The following is a 23,062-nucleotide window of genomic DNA, read 5'->3' as shown; positions in this document are numbered from 1 at the left end:
ATAATTTTTCAAAATAGGACATATTTGATACGTGATCTTAAAAAACTGATAAATCATAGGGCAATTTCACAGAGGATGTACAGAGTGCAAGCAATTCATCCATCAGTGGATGATATTAAGAAAACGGAATCAACATTAACATAAACGGCATATTACCTATTTACTTTTTATCGGTGTCCTTTTTTTTCTTTCAATATTTTATTCGAATTTCCACAAAACATTAAAATCCCACACCGTACTTACACATATATAACAAAACAAACAAACAAAAACACACACAAAGAGGTGAGCAGTTGCTCTTTACAAAATCTAATTAAGTGCGACATTATATCTTCCGCTATTTTTTTTCTCTTAAGCTCTTTCGCCCTTCATTCTTAGCCATCTTCTACCATTCTTCTTAGAATTTCTTTACATTCTCCTGTTTATTTTCATTTTCATTTTCATTTACATAACCATTCAGAAAACTTTGACCAATCCTGTCCCTTATTCTTACCTGTTTGAGTGTTAAGCATAAATGTCGATTTGTCTGCTTCGGCTATCTCCATTATCTTTACAATCAAGTCATTCGTAGTCGGAGTCTCTTTTTTCTTCCGGTATAGTGCAAATATTATTCTTGCAGCCGTTATTATATGAATTGTCATATATTTAGATCATTTGTCCATCTTAGTTACAAACATATTTAAAAGAAATAGTTCGGGTTTACATGGTATTGGCAATTTCAATATTTTCTGAATCAGTTCATGGACTTTTATCCAGTACCCCTTGGTAACCTTACAGGTCCACCACATATGATAGTAGGTACATATTACCTATTTACAAAGGAACCACAATTTAAATTGTTTGATCATTTGGACACACACAAAAAAGCTATATTGACCTTTCAGGTTCTTTTTAGTTCCGTTCCCATGCAGGGGTAGCCAACGGTAGCTCTCCAGATGTTTTTTGCCTACAACTCCCATCAGCCTCAGCCATCAGCCCATCCATTCCAACACTCTGTGTCACATAAGGACATAAGAGAAGCCCTGTTGGATCAGGCCAATGGCCCATTCAGTCCAACACTCTGTGTCACATAAGAACATAAGAGAAACCATGTTGGATCAGGCCAATGGCCCATCCAGTCCCACACTCTGTGTCACACAGTAGCCAAAAAAACCAGGTGCCATCAGGAGGTCCACCTGTGGGGCCAGGACACTAGAAGCCCTCCCACTGTTGCCCCCCCCCCAGCTCCAAGAATACACAGCATCACTGCCCCACACATAAGAGAAGCCATGTTCGATCAGGCCAATGGCCCATCCAGTCCAACACTGTGTCACACAGTAGCCAATATATATATAACCTGTTCTAACCTGTCTGCTCAGCCATTTCATCGAATGCCCATGAGTTCTTGTATTGTGAGAAAGGGAGAAAAGTCCTTCTTTCTCTACTTTCTCCATCCCATGCATAATCTTGTCAACCTCTATCATGTCACCCCGCAGTCGACATTTCTCCAAGCTAAAGAGCCCCGAGCGTTTCAACCTTTCTTCATAGGGAAAGTGTTCCAAACCTTGAATCATTCCAGTTGTCCTTTTCTGCACTTTTTCCAGTGCTATAATATCCTTTTTGAGGTGAGGTGACCAGAATTGCACACAGTATTCCGAATGAGACCGCACCATCGATTTATGCAGGGGCATGATGATCCTGGCTGATAACAAGTCAGAGAAGGGATTGAAAGGGACAGGCATGATGTGATTGAAGGAAGGGGGGAGGGACAGGAAAGGGGAGGATGCTTTGTGCCTTTTTTGTGATCTCGCTTCCCAATCTTTTGCCCTGAAAGACCCACCTGAATGGCGATTTTTTTTCCTCCCCAGCTTTGCCCCGTCTTAGATGTCGTCCTCGGCCTTGTGAATGATCAACTGGGACTCGTGAACTGTAAGTGCTCCGTCGGTTATCCATGATATCTCTTCCTAGTTGGCAATAACAAGGTGGTGGTCGCATTCTGGCTGCGAGAGGTGAGGATTGCCAGTCTCTGGGTGTGACCTGGAGATCTCCCAGCATTCCAACTCATCTCGAGACAACAGAGTTCAGCTTTCATGGGTGGAATCGATGGTCTTCTACTCCATTTGTGCCCCTTCTCTCCCGTCCCCTGGTCCCATCCCCTAAATGTCCAGGAATCTAGCTCCTCCAGGTTTGCTTGCCTTGAAATAATTGAAGACGGGGGCCGGTCCTTCTTCGTGTGTGTGAAATGGTAGACAAGGAGTTGGCAGCCAATTAGTTTGGCCAGTCCCCGGGGAGGGCACTTTCCCTTCTTCCTCCCCCCACTTCAGGGTCATCAGAAAACGGAAGGGGGAGATGTCTGCTGGGCACTCCATTATTCCCTATGGAGACCGATTCCCATAGGATATAATGAAGAATTGATCCATGGGTATCTGGGGCTCTGCAGGGACTGTTTTTTCTGAGGTAGAGGCGCCAGATTTGCAGCATAGCATTCCGTACCTCTCCCCAAAATATCCTCCAAGTTTCAAAAGGATTGGACCAAGGGGTCAAATTCTATGAGCCCCCAAAGAAGGTGCCGCTATCCTTCATTATTTCCAATGGAGGGAAGGCATTTAAAAGGTGTGCAGTCCCTTTAAATGTGATGGCCGGAACTCCCTTTGGAGTTCAATTATGCTTGTCGCTCCCTTGCTCCTGGCTCCACCCCCAAAGTCTCCTGGCTCCACCTCCAATGTCTCTAGATATTTCTTGAATTGGACTTGGCAATACTAAAAGGTAAAAGTATTCCCCTGTGCAAGCACCAGTCGTTTCCGACTCTGGGGTGACGTTGCTTTCACAACGTTTTCATGGCAGACTTTTTTTACGGGGTGGTTTGCCATTGCCTTCCCCGGTCATTACACTTTCCCAAGGTGAACTGGGTACTCATTTGATCGACCTCGGAAGGATGGGAGGCTCAGTTCACCTGGAGCCGGCTACTTGAACTAGCTTCCGCTGGGATCGAACTCAGGTCGTGAGCAGAGGGCTCCGACTGCTGTACTGCAGCATTACCACTCTGCGCCACGGGGGTCTTTGGCAATCCTACAGCCCGTTAATTATTTTATTATTATTATTTTATTAGATTTTTTATTAAATTAAAGTAGGGTGGCTCCAGCCCTCCTGTAATAAAAATCGTTTGTTGCCTGTAGCTTTGGGAAAGGCGTAACAAATAGACACCGATTTTGCACTAGGCTTGTTTCGGGTGGAGAACCCTTTTTTACTACCGGGGCTTCTATTTACTACTGAGCCAGTTTGGTGTAGTGGTTAAGTGTGCGGACGCTTATCTGGGAGAACCGGGTTTGATTCCCCACTCCTCCACTTGCAGCTGCTGGAATAACCTTGGGTCAGCCACAGCTCTCACAGAGCAGTCCTTGAAGGGCAGTTTCTGAGAGAGCTCTCTCAGCCCCACCCACCTCACAGGGTGTCTGTTGTGGAGGAGGAAGGGAAAGGAGATTGTAGGCCAATCCGGGACTCTGAGATTCAGAGTGAAGGGTTGGGTATAAATTCAATATCTTCTTCTTAGAGAGCCAGTTTGGGGTAGTGGTTAAGTGCACGGACTCTTATCTGGGAGAACCGGATTTGATTCTCCACTCTTCCACTTGCAGCTTCTGGAATGACCTTGGGTCAGCCACAGCTCTGGCAGAGCTGTCCTTGAAAGGGCAGTTTCTGGGAGAGCTCTCTCAGCCCCACCCATCTCACAGGGTGTCTGTTGTGAGGGGGGAGGAAGGTAAAGGAGATTGTGAGCCGCTCTGAGACTCTTCGGAGTGGAGGGTGGGATAATAAATCCAATATCTTCATCTACCTCACAGGGTGTCTGTTGTGGGGGAGGAAGGGAAAGGAGATTGTGAGCCGCTCTGAGACTCTTTGGAGTGAAGGGCGGGATATAAATCCAATATCTTCATCTACCTCACAGGGTGTCTGTTGTGGGGGGGGGAAGGGAAAGGAGAGTGTGAGCCGCTCTGAGACTCTTCGGAGTGGAGGGCGGGATATAAATCCAATGTCTTCATCTTCCTCACAGGGTGTCAGTTGTGGGGGAGGAAGGTAAAGGAGATTGTGAGCCGCTCTGAGACTCTTCGGAGTGGAGGGCGGGATATAAATCCAATATCTTCATCTACCTCACAGGGTGTCTGTTGTGGGAGAGGAAGGTAAAGGAGATTGTGAGCCGCTCTGAGACTTCGGAGTGGAGAGTGGGATATAAATCCAATATCTTCATCTACCTCACAGGGTGTCTGTTGTGGGGGAGGAAGGGAAAGGAGATTGTGAGCAGCTCTGAGACTCTTCGGAGTGGAGGGCGGGATATAAATCCAATATCTTCTTCTTCTTCTTCAGAGTTCCTCTTGGTTTGCGTGAGTTGGGAGAGAGAGCAAAGCAGGAAAAAGCCAGAGAATTGCTAACCTTAATTTCCATTTCTCTCTCTGTACAGCTCTGGTTCCGCTGGGCATCTTAGGGAGTGTCCAATACACTGTTTCCAGTCTTCCGCTTGTCACGGGGCATTTCTTGGAAATTGACTTAAACGTAAGTCCAGATTTTTTTGTCTTTGTTCCAAAATGAACAGATAGAACCCTAGAATCCTAGAGACGGAAGGGACCTACACAGTCATCCAGTCCAACCCCCTGCACAGTACAGGAAACCCACAAATACCTACCCCAAATTCACAGGATCTTCATTGCTGTCAGATGGCCATCTAGCCTCTGTTGAAAAACCTCAAAGGAAGGAGAGCCCACCACCTCCCGAGGAGGAAGCCTGTTCCACTGAGGAACCACTCTAACGGTCAGGAAGTTCTTCCTAATGTTGAGCCGGAAACTCTTTTGATTTAATTTCAACCTGTTGGTTCTGGTCTGACCTTCTGGGGCCACAGAAAACAATTCCACACCATCCTCTAGATGACAGCCCTTCAAGTACTTGAAGATGGTGATCCTATCACCTCTCAGCCGCCTCCTCTCCAAGCTAAATATGCCCAGCTCCTTCAACCTTTCCTCACAGGATTTGGTCTCCAGACCCCTCACAATCTTCGTCGCCCTCCTCTGGACCCGTTCCAGCTTGTCTATATCCTTCTTAAAATGTGGTGCCCAAAACTGAACGCAATACTCCAGGTGAGGTCTTACCAGAGCAGAGTAAAGCGATACCATCACATCACGTGATCTGGACACCAGACTTCTGTTGATACAGCCCAGAATTGCATTTGCCTTTTTAGCCGCCGCATCACACTGTTGGCTCATGTTCCGCGTATGATCCACTAAGACCCCTAGATCCTTTTCGCACATACTGCTGCTAAGACAAGTCTCCCCCATCCTATAACCATGCATTGGATTTTTCCTACCTAGATGCAGAACTTGACATTTATCCCTGTTAAAATTCCATTTTATTGATTTTTTTAATACTTCCGTGGCCTTTATGTGGTTTGGGTCACCACTGGCAGGCCTTGAATTCACCAGGAGCTCACAGGAGTGCAGCTCCGGAACCTTTCTGAGGTTCAGGAACATGGAGGGAAGGTTGCCTACCGCAGGTGACACACCATGTCATCACTTTCCGGGGATTACTCTTCGTTAGAGAGCCAGTGTGGAGAGCCGGTTTGGTGTAGTGGTTAAGTGTGCGGACTCTTATCTGGGAGAACCGAGTTTGATTCCCCACTCCTCCGCTTGCACCTGCTGGGAATGGCCTTGGGTCAGCCAGAGCTCTCTTATCTGGGAGAACCGGGTTTGATTCCCCACTCCTCCACTTGCAGCTGCTGGAATGGCCTTGGGTCAGCCAGAGCTCTCTTATCTGGGAGAACCGGGTTTGATTCCCCACTCCTCCGCTTGCAGCTGCTGGAATGGCCTTGGGTCAGCCATAGCTCTGGCAGAGGTTGTCCTTGAAAGGGCAGCTGCTGTGAGAGCCCTCTCCAGCCCCACCCACCTCACAGGGTGTTTGTTGTGGGGGAGGAAGGTAAAGGAGATTGTGAGCCGCTCTGAAACTCTTCGGAGTGGAGGGCGGGATATAAATCCAATATCTTCATCTACCTCACAGGGTGTCTGTTGTGGGGGAGGAAGGTAAAGGAGATTGAGAGCCGCTCTGAGACTCTTCGGCGTGGAGGGTGGGATATAAATCCAATATCTTCAGTATCTTCTTCTTATGCATAACCTCTCTCCCGGTATGTGGTTGGACCCGCCTCCTGTGGCAGCCATTTTGTTGCTGCGCCCATGACTCTGTGTCAGAACCCCACAGGGTCAAAAAAGTTGAGGATCGTGGCATGACCCAGACAACCTGCCCAAAACAGATTTCTAGCGCTACACAGGTTAGATGCAAAGACGGACCAAAGACGGACGCCCTCTCCCAGCATTCGTTGCGACTTCTAATTATCTCCCCTCTCCCTTCCAGACTGTGGTGGGGCAGGTGGCTGGGCCCCTCCTTGACTACCCGCTGGGCAAGCCGGAAGCTATGCCGTTGCCACCAAAGAGGCCAGCTTCTCCAATGCCCCCCATGCCTCCCATGGCTGATTCAACCAATTCCCAGCTGGGACTCTCCGTCAGCTTCCTCAGCTCAGTGCTGGCAGTCCTGCAGAAGCAGGGGGCCCTCGACATCGACATCTCGGATGGGATGGTGAGTAACAAGGCTCAGGCTGCAGGAAGGACCTGGAACATCGGGGAGGTGGGGGGAGACAGAGGGACCCGGGAAAACAGGGGAAGGTCGAACTTCTAGCAACGACACTCTTGATTTGTAGACGAAGTCAAGGGATGATGGCCAAGCACGGGAGTGGCCAAACTGTGGCTCAGGAGTGGCCAAACTGTGGCTCTTTCACACGTGTGGTGTGGCTTTCAAATTCCCTAACACCCCGTGGACCATCAGTGGCTATTAGCCACAGGCTATTGATGGAACTCTTATCTGAGGCAAGTGATGCTCTGTATTCTTGGTGCTTGGGGTGGGGGGCAACAGTGTCAACACTGCAAAAACAATACAAATTTAAATTACTAGATGAGGCAAGCAATGATATGTCGACATTTCAAGCGCTGTCAGTTCTCACGCTAATAGCCACTGATGGTCCTCTTCTCCATATAAGAAGATAAAAGAAGCCCTGTTGGATCAGGCCAGTGGCCCATCCAGTCCAACACTCTGTGTCACACAGTGACCAAATAAACCATGCCGTCAGGAGGTCCACCAGTGGGGCCAGGACACTAGAAGCCCTCCCACTGCCCACCCCCCAAAGCACCAAGAATGCAGAGCATCACTGCCCCAGACAGAGAGTTCCAACAATACGTTGTGACTAATAGCCACCGATGGATCTCTGCTCCAGATGTGTATCCACTCCCCTCTTGAAACTGGCTAGGCTTGCAGCCACCCCCAACCTCATGGGGCAGTGAATGCCACGTGTCAATCACCCTTTGGGCAAAGAAGGACTTCCTTTTATCCGTTCAAACCCGACTGCTCAGCAATTTCTTTTGAGTGTCCATGAATTCTTGTATTGTGAGAAAGGGAGAAAAGTTTCATTCAGGATAAGGCAGCGTTCCAGTATTCATGTGTTCTATCTCTTCACTAGTTCCCTGAACTTCCTCCATTGACCACATCAACTCTTGGGGCTTTGATTCCAGCGGTAAGTCCACTCTGTTTGGGTACCACCTGCTGTTAAGTGCTACACGGAAGCCCTGTTGCAAGATCTTTGGGTGGGAGTTGGCTTGGTTTGGAGCTCGAGAATCCAGACAGCCTGAGTAGAAAGTGTTTCTCAGCAACTAGAACCTCTCAGGGCTGGAGGGGCGGGTAGAAGACCAAGATCTAAGATCGAGCCTGCACCTCTTGGCTTGGCATGACTGACAATGCCAAGGTTAGCAGGCCGCCCTGTGGAGAAACGCCATCTTAGTTAATGGTGGTGCTTGGTTGGGAGGGAACATGAAACTGCTACGGCAGGCTTTGTGGCCTAGCCTTCCCTTCACTCCCTCCCCCCTTCCGGAGTTAAACCATCAACTCTAGGGGGAAAGCCTCCTAGAGGGGCAGGAAGTTCTTTTGTTTTATTGGAGTGAGGCGGGAAAAGGTCAGTTCTCGGCTGGCCCTCAAGGAGAGAGGTTGTCAGTCTGTGGGCTCCTGACTGTGGGAGAGGCCTTCTCAAGAGGGAGAGGACTCCAGGCAGTCAGACCGAGTAAGTCATCCACAAGACAGGGCAAGTTTAGACCAGGGACGGGAGGATGTGTTTAAATCCACCTTTTATTTGTCATTCTGGTTGCTGCTCGGGTGCTGTGCTAAACTTTTACATCCAACTGCTTTTTTTTTTCTTTTCTTTTTCTCTTCTAATTAAATATTTTTACTGTTTTGAATGCTGGCAGTCAAACATTGTACCACATAGATCCCCAACCGCTTTAGACCGCGCTTTATGAAGGGGGCCCCAGGGAAAAGGGGAAGGCCTGTGGTTGGATAAGGTGCCAGTCCTCCAGGGGTTCCCCGAAGAAGTGCTGTGGTCTCTGTGATACCCAAGTACAGGGTGGCAGAGGACCTTGAGGCCTGGCCTCAGAGCTGGAGAGGGGGATGGGAGTCCTGTTCCTCTCAATCCGAACCCCTAGACTGAGCAGGTGGTGGCAGCAAGCCCAAGTGGCCGGAGGAGAAATAGCTCCCTCCAAAAAGGGGAACGGGGTCTGGTAGGCAAACCAGGGCCGTTCCGTCACACGCCCATACAGGCCAATGCCACATGCTCCATTTCCTCCTTCCTGCTACCCACAGGTGTTCCAGATGTTCCCAGAACCACGGGCTCTCATCCTGAAGGTGTCTGTCCCTGATGTCCCCACCGTGAAACTGGAGAAAGACAAGGGCCTCATTCATCTCACCGCCGTTGCCGAAGTGTTGGCGTCCAAGCCGAACGATGCTCACCAGTCCCTCTGTGCCCTGAGCGTTGTGAGTTCTGTGAAACAGCCAGAGAGGAATGATTTAAGGAAGTAGCTTGGACCTGATTTCAGATGTTTTAGGCACAGGCATGTCAAACTTATTTGCTATGAGGGCCGGATCTCGACCTTGTCATAAAATGTAATGCCAGGTCAGGGAGATATAAACTTTATAAAGGACACAGGCAAACACACACACTCAGCCGAATCCACCTCCCTGGCTTGCTGAGCCTCAGCCAAAAGAAGGCAGGGAGGCTTGGCTCAGTAGTTCTGCTGTGCAATTGAGAGAGCCTGGCAAAGCAAGCTCTCCTTCCCCCTCCCCAAGGGAGGAGCTTTGCTCTATTGCTCCTGTGTGATTAAGCAAGCCTGGCAAAGCAAGCTCTCCTTCCCCCACTTCCTCCCCAAGGGAGGAGCTTTGCTCTATTGCTCCTGTGCGATTAAGCAAGCCTGGCAAAGCAAGCTCTCCTTCCCCCACTTCCTCCCCAAGGGTGGAGCTTTGCTCTATTGCTCCTGTGCAATTAAGCAAGCCTGGCAAAGCAAGTTCTGATGCAGAAGAAAGCAAGAGAGGGAGAAGGAAGCAAATGACAGCTAGTGGCTTGGGGGCCTGATAGGAGCCTTCTGGGGGCCTGATTTGGCCCCCGGCCCACATGTTTTACACCCCTGTTCTAGAGTTGCCAAGTTCAACTCAAGGAATATCTGAGGACTTTGGGGGTGAAGCCAAGAGACTTTGGACGTGGAGTCAGAAGCAAGGGGTCTGACAAGCATGACTGAACCCCCAAGGGAGTTCTGGCCATCACATTTAAAGGGACTGTGGAAACCTTTTAAATGCCTTCCCTCCACTGGAAATAATGAAGGATAGGGGCACCCTCTTTTGGGGCCCATTGAATAGGACCCCCCAGTCCAATCTTTTTTGAAAGTGGGAGGGTGTTTTGGGGAGAGGCATCCGATGCTATGCTGAAAGTGTGGCGCCTCTACCTCAAAAAAACAGCCCCCCCAGGCCCCAAATACCCACAGATCTATTCTCCATTATGCCTTATGGGAATCGGTCTTCATAGGGTATAATGGAGTGCTCTGATGACCCTAAAGCAAGAGGAGGGCCTCCAAACCGGGGGATCCCCTGCCCGCAACTGGGGATTGGCAACCATAAGATTTTCCCGCTTTCTCACGACAGGACACATCTTTGATAGCCAAGTTCTCTGTCGAAGACAACAAGCTGAAGATTGCTGTAGAGCTTGACAAGTAAGTACACCCCACCCCCTTGATACAAATGCTCATCCCTTGCTTCACACATTGGCCAAAGAGAAGTTGGAATCAGAGTGTGTAGAAATTGAGCACCATGAGATTTACTCCACACACACACACAGTAGGGTTACCAACTCTGAGCTGGGAAATTCCTAGAGATATGGAGGTGGAAGCTGAGGAGGACAGGGTGTGGGGGAAGGGAGGGCCCATAGTGGTAGTGGAGTATAAAATGCCATAGAATCCACACAAAGCTGGGTAGGCCGTTCCATATAAGGTTGCCAAGTCCACCTTGAGAAATTCCTGGATATTGGAGGGTGGTGTTCAGAGTGTGAGGAGGAGAGGGAGCTCAGTTTGGTGTGGTGGTTAAGTGTGGGAGTTTGAGGGCCAGTTTGGTGTAGTGGCGAAGTGCACAGACTCTTATCTGGGAGAACCGGGCTTGATTCCCCACTCCTCCACTCGCAGCTGCTGGAATGGTCTTCGGTCAGCTATAGCTCTTGCAAGAGGTGTCCTTGAAAGGGCAGCTTCTGTCAGAGCTCTCTCAGCCCCGCCCACCTCACAGGGTGTTTGTTGTGGGGGAGGAAGGGAAAGGAGATTTTAGGCCGCTCTGAGACTCTGTCCTTGAAAGGGCAGCTGGTGGGAGAGCCCTCTCAACCCCACCCACCTCACAGGGTGTCTGTTGTGGGGGGAGAAGATATAGGAGATTGAAGACCCTGATGCTGGGAAAGACAGAAGGCAAAAGAAGAAGGGGACGGTAAAAGATGAGATGGCTGGATAGCGTTACTGATAAGTTACTGGACTTCGGGGTTAGAGCCAGGAGACTTTCCCATTCCCTAAATAAATAAATATTCCATATAGTCAAAGCAATGGTATTCCCAGTAGTAATGTATGACTGTGAGAGCTGGACCATAAGGAAGATCGAGTGCAGAAGAATAGATGCTTTTGAGCTGTGGTGCTGGAGAAGAATCGAGAGTCCCTTGGACCGCAAGAAGATCCAATCAGTCAGTCCGAAGGGAAATCAACCCAGACTGTTCCCTGGAAGGTCAGAGGCTGAAGCTGAAGCTCCAGTACTTTGGCCACCCAATGAGAAGGGAGCACTCCCTGGAGAAGACGCTGATGCTGGGAAAGACATCACCCTGCCAACAAAAGTCCGTATAGTCAAAGCGATGGTGTTCCCAGGAGTAATGTATGGCTGTGAGAATTGGATCATAAGGAAGGCCAAGCACAGAAGAATAGATGCTTTTGAGCTGTGGTGCTGGAGAAGACTCTTGAGAGTCCCTTCGACTGCAAGAAGATCCAGTCAGTCAGTCCTAAGGGAAATCAACCCAGACTGTTCCCTGGAAGGTCAGATGCTGAAGCTCCAATACTTTGGCCACTCAATGAGAAGGGAGCACTCCCTGGAGAAGACCCTGATGCTGGGAAAGACAGAAGGCAAAAGAAGAAGGGGACGGCAAAAGAGGAGATGGCTGGACAGCGTTGCTGATGTAACAAACACAAATTTGAGCAGACTTCGGAGGGTGGTGGAAGACAGGAAGGCCTCGTGTGACTTGGTCCAGGGGGTCACAAAGAGTCGGGCTCAACTGTGCGACTGAACAACAACAACACAACCACTCTGAGTCTCTGATTCAGAGAGAAGGGCGGGGTATATATCTGCAGTCTTCTTCTTCTTTACCAGAGATGTAATGGCTGAGAGTCCCGCCTCCAAAACAGCCATTTTCTTCAAGGAAAACTGATCTCTGTGGTCTCTGGACTCAAGGCCACCAATCCTAGGTTGTGAAGACAGATGGCATTATTATTGTATCTTTATTTTTCATTACTCATTTCCTCGCCTTTCTGGCTTTTATTGTCTCCAGGACTGAACAGCTGGACTGCTGTGTGTTTTATCGGCGCACAGCTGCATTTTGCTGATTTCCCAGCGGGCTTTGAAGCTTTATAGTTTGAAAGCTGCCGGCGGAATGTTTGTGGTTGATTAATATTTTAATTTTCCCCAAGCCACGCCAGGCGCTTTGGTAAAAGAGTGGGAAATGACGGTAAGCAATCATCAAATCAATTGTTTGCGGTAGTCGTAGACCAGCACAGTATAGTAGATAAACTCAAGTCAACAGTTGGGTGCTGGATTGTCTGACTCTCCCTTGAATGTTCCCTTTTGTTTTCACAGAACCCACATCACCGTGACATCTTCGTCCGTTGGGAAATTTGACGTAAGGATGCCAATTTAGGAATAAGCGGCAGACGTCTCTGCTGCTGTCCTTCTACTGTTCTGACTTCCCTGTCTGCACTGCTTTTCACATCTCATTCGCTCTGGTTTAACCGTGAAAGACGAAAACCGTTTTCCCACACAGCTTACCTCGGAGTGACGTCCCTCTTCACCGCGCAGCGTCTGCTCGGATTTCCCACCAACTGCTCCACAGAAGCAGGAAGCGCCGGGGCTTCTGCGTCGCAAACGTAAAGCGCTAAAACCCAGTTTACGTTAGCGACGCAAAAGCCGCGGCTCTTCCTGCTTCTGCGGAGCAGATGGTGGGAAACCCGAGCAGACGCTGCGCGGTGAAGAGGGACGTCGCTCCGAGGTAAGCTGTGTGGGGAAACGGTTTGTGTCTGCGCTTGGTTCAGACACGGCTCTCAGCTCCTTCAGGCCATTTCCTCGTGATTGATAAAGCAATGCAAAAAATCAACCGCAGTATGCATAAGCTTGTATGGAGAGCTGGAGACTTTTGTGTGTTCCTGTGGTGTTTTCCTGATTGCTAGGGAGAAATGTTGCAAGCGGTCCTTGCAAACCACCACTGGAAAAGAATTTTGAGAGAACTCTGTTAGTGTGTTATATTAATGTGCTCAAGGGTTGCAAAATCCTACCTTGGCTGTGGCGGAAGTGACGTCATCGTACCAGGGACACTCTAGGATTCAGGTTAAAACTCTATGGTACCATAGAGTTTTACCCCAAATGCTAAAGTATCCCCAGCATGACTTCTGGGTGACATCATCAACCTGAGCATGTCTTTGGGGCAAGGATTCTCCCAGCAGTCCACTCTGTTCCAGCAGGTTGGGGGCCCCAAAACCGGGGATCCCCTGCCCCACAGAAGGAGTTTGACAGCCTTAATGTGTTAATGCACGCTGCTGGCATGTGGGAGCGACACATTGAAACAGCCATGGTCAGTTGTGCGCACGCAACGTTCTATTTGCAACAGGGTAGCTGAAAAAAAGAGTCATGGTGATAGGGTTGCCAAGTCCAATTTAAGAAATATCTGGGGACTTTGGGGGCGGAGCCAGGAGACATTGCGGGTGGAGCCAGGAGACTTTGGGGGTGGAGCCGGGAGACATTGGGGTGGAGCCAGGAACAAGGGTGTGACAAGCATAATTGAACTCCAAAGGGAGTTCTGGCCATCACATTGAAAGTGACCGCACCTTTTTCAATGCCTTCCTTCCATAGGAAATAATGAAGAATAGAGACACCTTCTTTTGAGACTCATAGAATTGGACCCCCTGGTCCAATCGTTTTGAAACTTGGTGGATATTTTGGGGAAAGGCACTAAATGCTGTGCGGAAAATTTGGTGCCTCTACCTTAAAAAACAGCCCCCCCCCCCAGAGCCCCATATACCCGCAGATCAATTCTCCATGATTTTCTATGGGAATAAATCTCCGTAGGGAATAACAGCATTCCCAGCAGACATTTCCCTCCCCTCCCCCCGCTTTCTGACGACCCTGAAGCGGGGGGAGGGCCTACAAACCGGGGATCCCCTGCCCCCACCTGGGATTAGCAACCATTCCTGGCGACTTCCTGGTGCGGTGAGCACAACAGGAAGCTGCAGGCCGTCTGGGTGTCTGACGGGAGCGATCTGCATCTCTGTTTCGCTTCAGACATTTTTATGCCGTCTTCTGGGCCTTGTTCAAGGCAGCTTACAAGTAGGGTTGCCAATCCCCAGGTGGGGGCAGGGGATCCCCCGGTTTGGAGGCCCTCCCCCCGCTTCAGGGTCATCAGAAAGCGGGGGGAGGGGAGGGAAGTGTCTGCTGGGAACGCTGTTATTCCCTATGGAGATTTATTCCCATAGAAAATCATGGAGAATTGATCTGTGGGTATCTGGGGCTCTGGGGGGGCTGTTTTTTGAGGTAGAGGCACCAAATTTTCATTATAGCATCTAGTGCATCTCCCCAAAATACCCGCCAAGTTTCAAACAGATTGGACCAGGGGGTCCAATTCTATGAGCCCCAAAAGAAGGTGCCCCTATCCTTCATTATTTCCTATGGAAGGAAGGCATTGAAAAGGTGTGTCATCCCTTTAAACGTGATGGCCAGGACTCCCTTTGGAGTTCAATGATGCTTGTCACAGCCTTGATCTTGACTCCACCCCTAATGTCTCCTGGCTCCACCCCCAAAGTCCCCAGATATTTCTTGAATTGAACTTGGCAACCCTAGGCCAAGGGAGGTGGGGGAAAAGCTTTTCTGGATGCTAGGGAAAGTTTGCAGCAAATAATAACTCTTGGCGTTCACTTAGGGTTGCCAAGTCCAATTTAAGAAATATCTGGGGACTTTGGGGGTGGAGCCAGGAGTGTTTGGGGGTGGAGCCAGGAGACATTGGGGGCGGAGCCGAGAGCAAGGGTGTGACAAGCATAATTGAACTTCAAGGGAGTTCTGGCCATCATATTTAAAGGGACCGCACAAATTTTTAAATGCCTTCCTTCCATAGGAAATAATGAAGGATAGGGGTACCTTCTTTTGGGGCTCATAGAATTGGACCCCCTGGTCCAATCTTTTTGAAACTTGGGAGGTATTTTGGGGAGAGGCACTAGATGCTATACTGAAAATTTGGTGCCTCTATCTTGAAAAACAGCCCCCCCCAGAGCCCCCGATACCCGCGGATCAATTCCCCATCATTCCCTATGGGAATCGTTCATGGAGGTGCATGATGGCTCTGGGGGCGGGGCTTCCCCCGCCGGCCAGCTGGCTGGGGGAGGGGGGAAGCCTGTAAAACCGGGGGATCCCCCTCTGGGACCTGGGGATTGGGAAGCCTACGTTCACTCCACGTTCAAGAATTCAGAGCCCAGAAGGACTGCAGCTCAGAGTGACTGAAAGTGTGTCAGCTTTAAAATGTAGCCGCTGTTAAATCCAGTCACTGGGGGAGGGGGGAAGGTGGGAGGGTGGGGAGGTCTGCAGGAATTTATCGCCCCTGGATAAGATGAGGACGTTCAACCACTTCTCTTGTTGACACAGGTTTCACTCCTGGAGGGACTGGTTGGCAAGATTTTCGAGATCGCTTTCCTTCCAGCCATGAACAGTAAGGAGGACCTTACAACTACTGCTGTTTAAATGTTGGCATCTTTAAGCTCTGCCCCGAGATCCTTGCCCTTGGACTGAAATTGGATGGGCGCGGGGACAAGGGAGTTAACAAGGCTATGGCTTGCGTTGGGTGGAACAAAAGGCTCGGATCTGCAACGTCAAAAAAAAAATGTCGCAGGTCAAATGAGAGCGAAATGTTGGAGCATTCCCAGCGCACCGTCCCGCGCTACACGGTATCTGTGTGCGCCCGCCAACACGGTGCCGTTGTTCCGCTGCCCACCAAACAGATGGTGCTTTTGCCCGGCTCATGTAAAGGGATTAGTCAGGTTAGATGCCTTCAAAATAAAGACAAATACTGCCAGATGTAGGTGTCAAGTCTCCAACAGTTAAAGGATCGACAATAGCTGTTTATTGATACATGACAGGTTAGAGCAAGGTGAGCCTTGCGAAAACTGGCTACGGCAGACAAGTGTCCTCTGCTTATAGATCAAACTTAAACCGTTACACTTCAAACCTAAGGCGCGACGCGAACAGTCCCTCCTCCAGTAGTTCTTTCCCTTGCAGGTGAGAACATAATCAGGCAGAGACGACCTTGGCCATCTCAGAGACTAGGCAAAAGGAATGCTTCATTCATTACACAGAGATAGTAGCGGTGCAAAACAGAGACCGTGGGAAATGAAAGTACTCCAGACTAATGGCAAGAGTCTCTCTCGACAGTTGGTTTCTTAGATAGCTCAGTATATATACTTATTTTTATTTTTTAATTTATTGTATGTTTATACCACACTTTTCCCTGTGCATAAAGTCTCAGAGCTAGGGCTTTTTTTGAGCAGGAATGCAGTTATGGCTGGCTTGGCATCAGGGGGTGTGGTTTAATATGCAAATGAGCTCCTGCTGGGCTTTTTCTAGGGAAAAAAACCCTGTGTGAAACAATGGTGATGTCAGAGGGTGTGGCCTAACATGCCTTCCTGCTGGGATTTTTCTACACAAAAAAAGTTTTGCTCAGAGCAATTTACAATAAAACATTCAACAATAAAATATGTATTTATTTTGTGTGTATGTAAAGAAATATTTTTTTTAAAAAAAAATGTTCAATTTAAAAGGCAGCTTGTTAAATAAAACCTTTGCCTGGAATGTGGGAAAGTTACTAGTAGAGTTATGTACAACCTCACCCTTGGGCATTTTGTGATTGGCTCCACCTCCTGTGGCAGCCATTTTATGACTGGCTCCACCTCCGGTGGCAGCCATTTTATGACTGGCTCCAGCTCCTGTGGCAGCCATTTTATGACTGGCTCCAGCTCCTGTGGCAGCCATGTTATGACTGGCTCCACCTCCGGTGGCAGCCATTTTATGACTGGCTCCACCTCCGGTGGCAGCCATTTTATGACTGGCTCCAGCTCCTGTGGCAGCCATTTTATGGCAGCCATTTTGTGGCTATGCCACTAACCCTGTATCGGAATTCCAAAGGTGCCTGCAGACACGAAAAGACTGGAGACCCCCGCCATTAATGTTGTTAGCTTAACAAAAACTCTTCATGCCCCTCTGGAAACGCTTAAACTATTCTTTTGCCCAAGCCAAATCCCAGACTCTACCCGCAGGTTTGGCTTGAGGTGACAACTGGTGGGAGGGAATACAGTAAGAAAGAACAGACCCCCCCACCAGCACCCCAGTCTCCTCTTTTCTGGAAATCTAAGGGAGGGTCTTCTTTCTGCTTGCAGGTGTGCTGGGAGGCGGCATCCCTCTCCCCAAACTGCTGGACATCGATTTCAACAATGCAGACGTCGATGTCATTGAAGTAAGTGCTTCCGTCCCCACGGGGTTGCCAACTCTGTTGTCGGGAATTCCTGGAGACTGGGACGGGGGGGTGCCTAGGGAGGGTTTGAGGCAGAGAGTAAGAATACAGTGCCATAAAGTCTTCCTTCCATAGCTGTCATGGAAACTGAGGCCAGGGAAACGGATGGTTGTGGTCTCTATCTAGGGCAGTGATTCTCTGCATTTTTGGTGCTTGGGAGGGGCAACAGCGGGAGGGCTTCCAGTGCCCTGGCCCCACTGATGGACCTCCTGATGGCACCTGGGTATTGGACCACTGTGTGACACAGAGTGTCGGACTGGATGGGCCATTGGCCTGATCCAACATGGCTTCTGTTATGTTCTGATGTCTGGGGCAGTAATGCTCTGTATTCTGGGTGCTTGGAGCGGCAGTGTGGGAGGGCTTCTAGTATCCTAGCCCCACTGGTAGACCTCCTGATGGCACTTGGGGTTTTTTGGCCACTGTGACACAGAGTGTTGAACTGGATGGGCCATTGGCCTGACCCAGCATGGCTTCTCTTATGTCCTTATGTGACACAGAGTGTTGGATTGGAGGGGCCACTGGCCTGATCCAACAGGGCTTCTCTTATGTTCTTATGTGACACAGAGTGTTGGACTGGAGGGGCCATTGGCCTGATCCAACAGGGCTTCTCTTATGTTCTTATGTGACACAGAGTGTTGGACTGGAGGGGCCACTGGCCTGATCCAACAGGGCTTCTCTTATGTCCTTATGTGACAGAGTGTTGGACTGGAGGGCCACTGTGTGACACAGAGTGTTGGACTGGATGGGCCAATGGCCTGATCCAACACAGCTTCTCTTACGTTCTTAATGCTCAGCTATGCTCCAATAATGGCTTGGCACAACGAGGTAGCACTCAGTTTTCCTCGTTTCACATTGAAGCTTTGTCCAGCTTAACATTCATACATTCAAAGCACGGCAAGAATGCTTCAGAAGAACAGTCAATTCTTACTGCATGAGCAGAAAGTCAGTACGAGGCAGGAGCTGTGGTCCATTGACAGAGCACATGCTTGGAATGTTGAAGGTCCCAGGTTCAGTCCCCAGCATCTCCAGTTGAAAGGGCCAGGCAGGAGGTGATGGGAAAGACCTCAACCTGAGACCCTGGAGAGCCAGGAGGGGGAGCCATGACTCAGGGGAAGAGCCTCTGCTTTGCATGCGGAAGGTCCCAGGTTCAATCCCCGGCATCTCCAGTTAAAAGGACCAGGCAGGAGGTGATGGGAAAGACCTCAGCCTGAGACCCCGGAGAGCAAGGAGGAGGAGCCGTGGCTCAGGGGAAGAGCCTCTGCTTTGCATGCGGAAGGTCCCAGGTTCAATCCCCGGCATCTCCAGTTAAAAGGACCAGGTGGGAGGTGATGGGAAAGACCTCAGCCTGAGACCCCGGAGAGCAAGGAGGAGGAGCCATAGCTCAGTGGAAGAGCCTCTGCTTGGCATGCAGAAGGTCCCAGGTTCAGTCCCCAGCTTCTCCAGTTAAAAGGACCAGGTGGGAGGTGATGGGAAAGACCTCAGCCTGAGACTCTAGAGGGCCAGGAGGAGGAGCCATGGCTCAGGGGAAGAGCCTCTGCTTGGCATGCAGAAGGTCCCAGGTTCAGTCCCCAGCATCTCCAGTTGAAAGGGCCAGGCAGGAGGTGATGGGAAAGGCCTCTTCCTAAACCAAGTGTCTGATTCAGCATGAGTGTGAAAATTAACCAGGTGGGTTGTGGTACAGAATCCACTGATGCAGGATGTCCAGCAAAAAAAAGGAGGCCAAAGAGATGGCAATGAAGGCGGTGGAGGGAAAACCTCTCTGTTTCCAATATTTATTACGGTCCAAGACCAGCACAATAAAGGAAGACAACACCACAACTCATAAATTATGGTTGCAAATCCCCAGGTGGGGGCAGGGGATCCCCCAGTTTGGAGACACTCCCCCCGCTTCAGGGTTATCAGAAGGCGGGGCGGGGGGCGGGGCGGAAATGTCTGCTGGGAACTCTATTATTCCATATGGAGAAGGATTCCCATAGGTATAATGGAGAATTGATCCACAGGTATCTGGGGCTCTGGGGAGGGCCGTGTTTTGAGGTAGAGGGAGCAAATTTGCAGCATAGAATTCAGTGCCTCTCCCCAAAATGCTGTCCAAGTTTCAAAAAGATAGGGCCAGGGAGTCCAATTCTGTGGGGCCCAAAGGAAGGTGCCCCTGTCCTTCATTATTTCCAGTGGAGGGAAGGCATTTAAAAGGAGTGCAGTCCCTTTCAATGTGATGGCCAGAACTCCCATTGGAGTTCAACGATGCTTCTCACAACCCTGCTCCTGGCTCCACCCCCAATGTCTCTTGACTCCGCCCCCAAAGTCCCCAGATATTTCTTGAAATGGACCTGGCCATCCTATCAAAAATGTACAGTCAGTGAAATCGAGACTGACCCAAATATTTTCCCTTACGGATTATGGTGCAACAAAATTTTGCTACCGCTGGAGTGCCAGTTTGGTGTAGTAGTGAAGTGTGCGGACTCTTATCTGGGAGAACCGGGTGTGATTCCCCACTCCTCCACCTGCAGCTGCTGGAATGGCCTTGGGTCAGCCGTAGCTCTCTTATCTGGGAGAACCGGGTTTGATTCCCCACTCCTCCACTTGCACCTGCTGGAATGGCCTTGGGTCAGCCAGAGCTCTGACAGAGGTTGTCCTTGAAAGGGCAGCTGCTGTGAGTGCCCTCTTAGCCCCACCCACCTCACAGGGTGTCTGTTGTGGGGGAGGAAGGGAAAGGAGATTGTGAGCCGCTCTGAGACTCTTCGGAGTGGAGGGCGGGATATAAATCCAATATCTTCATCTACCTCACAGGTTTCTGTTGGGAGGGGGGAGGAAGGTAAAGGAGATTGTGAGCCGCTTTGAGACTCTTTGGAGTGGAGGGTGGGATATAAATCCAATATCTTCATCTACCTCACAGGGTGTCTGTTGTGGGGGAGGAAGGGAAAGGAGATTGTGAGTCGCTCTGAGACTCTTCAGAGTGGAGGGCGGGATATAAATCCAATATCTTCATCTACCTCACAGGTTTCTGTTGGGAGGGGGGAGGAAGGTGAAGGAGATTGTGAGCCGCTTTGAGACTCTTTGGAGTGGAGGGTGGGATATAAATCCAATATCTTCATCTACCTCACAGGGTGTCTGTTGTGGGGGGGAGGAAGGGAAAGGAAATTGTGAGCCCCTCTGATACTCTTTGGAGTGGAGGGCGGGATATAAATCCAATATCTTCATCTACCTCACAGGGTGTCTGTTGTGGGGGAGGAAGGGAAAGGAGATTGTGAGCCGCTCTGAGACTCTTCGGACTGGAGGGCGGGATATAAACCCAATATCTTCATCTTCTTCTTATTATTCAGCTCTGTGCATCTTCCAACAAAAATGTCTGTTCTTTCTTTCCGTCAGGATCTGCTTGTGCTGTCTGCATGATGCAACTCGCAAAGGAGAGGTGCAGAAAGAGCAAGACGGGAAGGTCCATTCCACAGCAGGGGGGAGCACTGCTCACCCTCCCCTTTGGATCCCTTTCAACAAGGCCTCCTTCCCCCCCCACCCCAGCGCAAGCAGCCCTGCTTTCCAGCACAAGCGGTTCCAAGCCGTGTTTGCATCAGTCCATTAAAGAGCCAGTTGTGATTTCTGTGGACAGCAAGATTCAGAGAGTGTAGAATCGTAGAATCGTGGCGTTGGAAGGGACCTCCAGGGTCATCTAGCCCACAGGACTAGAACCTTTGCCGTGTTTGAAGGTGTGCGCACACCCATGTATATTTTGCGCTTCTTGCTTCACTGACTTCAATAAAAGTTTCTGCCTCCCCTGCATTTGGAGCGGCTGAGTCTCTTGGATTTTGCGCGTGCTGCAGCAGCTAAAAAGACCAAAAAGAAGGGGGGGAAGCCCATCCAGCAGTTATAAAAGGATGAATAAAGTAACGATCTCCTCTGAGGAGGCAATTAACAGGTTGATCTGAGCTCCTAATGGAGCCCGAGTGTGGAGATATAAATCGGAGCGACACACTTCCTTTGCCGCTGCCCGACACGGGGGATTTCTATCGACTTTGTTGGAAGAAAGATAATTACCGTATTTTTCGCTCCATAAGACGCACCTGAGCATAAGACGCACCTAGTTTTTAGAGCTGTTTGTGTGAATTTAGAGGCATTTGTGTGAATTTTTTGCAGTATTCGCTCCTTAAGACGCACACACTTTTCCCTCCACTTTTTTTGGGGGGGGAAGTGAGTCTTATGGTGCAAAAAATACGGTAATTCTTGCAGGCCTTTTCTTCGTGCCAGGCAAAAAACAGGGTCGTTTCTCAAGCGCAGCCATTCCGAGAGAATTGAGCTGCTGCAGGAGTAGTTGGAGGCAGTGATGGGAAATCCACCCCAACTTGATTGGTAATTGGCCTGGCATTTCTGGGGTTTCTTGGAGAAGGGTACCCACCTGAGGCAAAAATGGAGAAGGACAGCTCACTACCACTTGGTGCAAAGATGGGGAGAGAAACTGTTGTTATTTTTCCGCAGTGGAGGACGGTAAGCCGTGGGGTGCCGCGGGGCTCAGTACTGGGTCTCATGCTCTTTCGCTTGTTCATTAATGATCTGGAGTTGGGAGTGAGCAGTGAAGTGGCCAAGTTTGCGGATGACACTAAATTGTTCAGGGTGGGGAGAACCAGAGAGGATTGTGAGGCACTCCAAAGGGATCTGTTGAGGCTGGGTGAGTGGGCGTCAACGTGGCAGATGCGGTTCAATGTGGCCAAGTGCAAAGTAATGCACATTGGGGCCAAGAATCCCAGCTACAAATACAAGTTGATGGGGTGTGAACTGGCAGAGACTGCCCAAGAGAGAGATCTTGGGGTCGTGGTAGAGAACTCCCCGAAAATGTCAAGACAGTGTGCGTTTGCAATAAAAAAGGCCAACACCATGCTGGGAATTATTAGGAAGGGAATTGAAAACAAATCAGCCAGTATCATAATGCCCCTGTATAAATCGATGGTGCGGTCTCATTTGGAGTACTGTGTACAATTCTGGTCACTGCATCTCAAAAAGGATATTATAGCATTGGAAAAAGTGCAGAAAAGGGCAACTAGAATGATTAAAGGGTTGGAACACTTTCCCTATGAAGAAAGGTTAAAACGCTTGGGGCTCTTTAGCTTGGAGAAAAGTTGTGGGGTGACATGATAGAGGTTGACAAGATTGTGTGCGGGATGGAGAAAGTCCTTTTCTCCCTTTCTCACAATACAAGAACTCGTGGGCATTCAATGAAATTGCAGAGCAGTCGGGTTAAAACGGATAGAAGGAAGTACTTCTTCACCCAAAGGGTGATTAACATGTAGAATTCACTGCCACAGGAGGTGGTGGCGGCTACAAGCATAGCCAGCATCAAGAGGGGGTTAGATAAAAATATGGAGAAGAGGTCCATCAGTGGCTATTAGCCACAGTGTGTGTGTGTGTGTGTGTGTGTGTGTATATATCAGTCAGTCCGAAGGGAAATCAACCCAGGCTGTTCCCTGGAAGGTCAGATGCTGAAGCTGAAGTTCCAATACTTTGGCCACCCAATGAGAAGGGAGCACTCCCTGGAGAAAACCCTGATGCTGGAAAAGACATCACCCTGTCAACAAAAGTCCGTATAGTCAAAGCAATGGTATTCCAAGTAGTAATGCATGGCTGTGAGAGCTGGACCATAAGGAAGGCTGAGCACAGAAGAATAGATGCTTTTGAGATATGGTGCTGGAGAAGACTCTTGAGAGTCCCTTGGACTGCAAGAAGATCCAATCAGTCAGTCTGAAGGGAAATCGACCCAGACTGTTCCCTGGAAGGTCAGATGCTGAAGCTGAAGCTCCAATCCTTTGGCCACCCAATGAAAAGGGAGCACTCCCTGGAGAAGACCCTGATGCTGGGAAAGACAGAAGGCCA

General features: G+C 49.6%; 1 protein-coding gene across 1 annotated transcript in view; it reads left to right on the top strand.

Annotated features, from left to right (window-relative positions):
• The window catches only part of LOC132590598 (BPI fold-containing family B member 4-like), a 29,071-nt gene extending 8,475 nt beyond the window's left edge, over positions 1–20,596 (top strand). Inside the window, exons 4-14 of the mRNA XM_060263555.1 lie at positions 503–593; positions 1,848–1,908; positions 4,430–4,521; positions 6,364–6,585; positions 7,520–7,573; positions 8,689–8,859; positions 10,018–10,085; positions 12,244–12,286; positions 15,289–15,352; positions 17,073–17,149; positions 20,573–20,596. Of these exons, the coding sequence (XP_060119538.1) occupies positions 503–593; positions 1,848–1,908; positions 4,430–4,521; positions 6,364–6,585; positions 7,520–7,573; positions 8,689–8,859; positions 10,018–10,085; positions 12,244–12,286; positions 15,289–15,352; positions 17,073–17,149; positions 20,573–20,596 (967 nt within the window). The remainder of the gene's footprint in view (positions 1–502; positions 594–1,847; positions 1,909–4,429; positions 4,522–6,363; positions 6,586–7,519; positions 7,574–8,688; positions 8,860–10,017; positions 10,086–12,243; positions 12,287–15,288; positions 15,353–17,072; positions 17,150–20,572) is intronic.
• The last annotated feature ends 2,466 nt before the right edge of the window (positions 20,597–23,062 follow it).

This window comes from Heteronotia binoei, chromosome 2, assembly GCF_032191835.1.
Source record: "Heteronotia binoei isolate CCM8104 ecotype False Entrance Well chromosome 2, APGP_CSIRO_Hbin_v1, whole genome shotgun sequence".
Classification (NCBI taxonomy): Eukaryota; Metazoa; Chordata; class Lepidosauria; order Squamata; family Gekkonidae; genus Heteronotia; species Heteronotia binoei.
The sequence above is the reverse complement of the archived record's forward strand: the minus strand, read 5'-3'. Positions and strand labels throughout refer to the sequence as shown.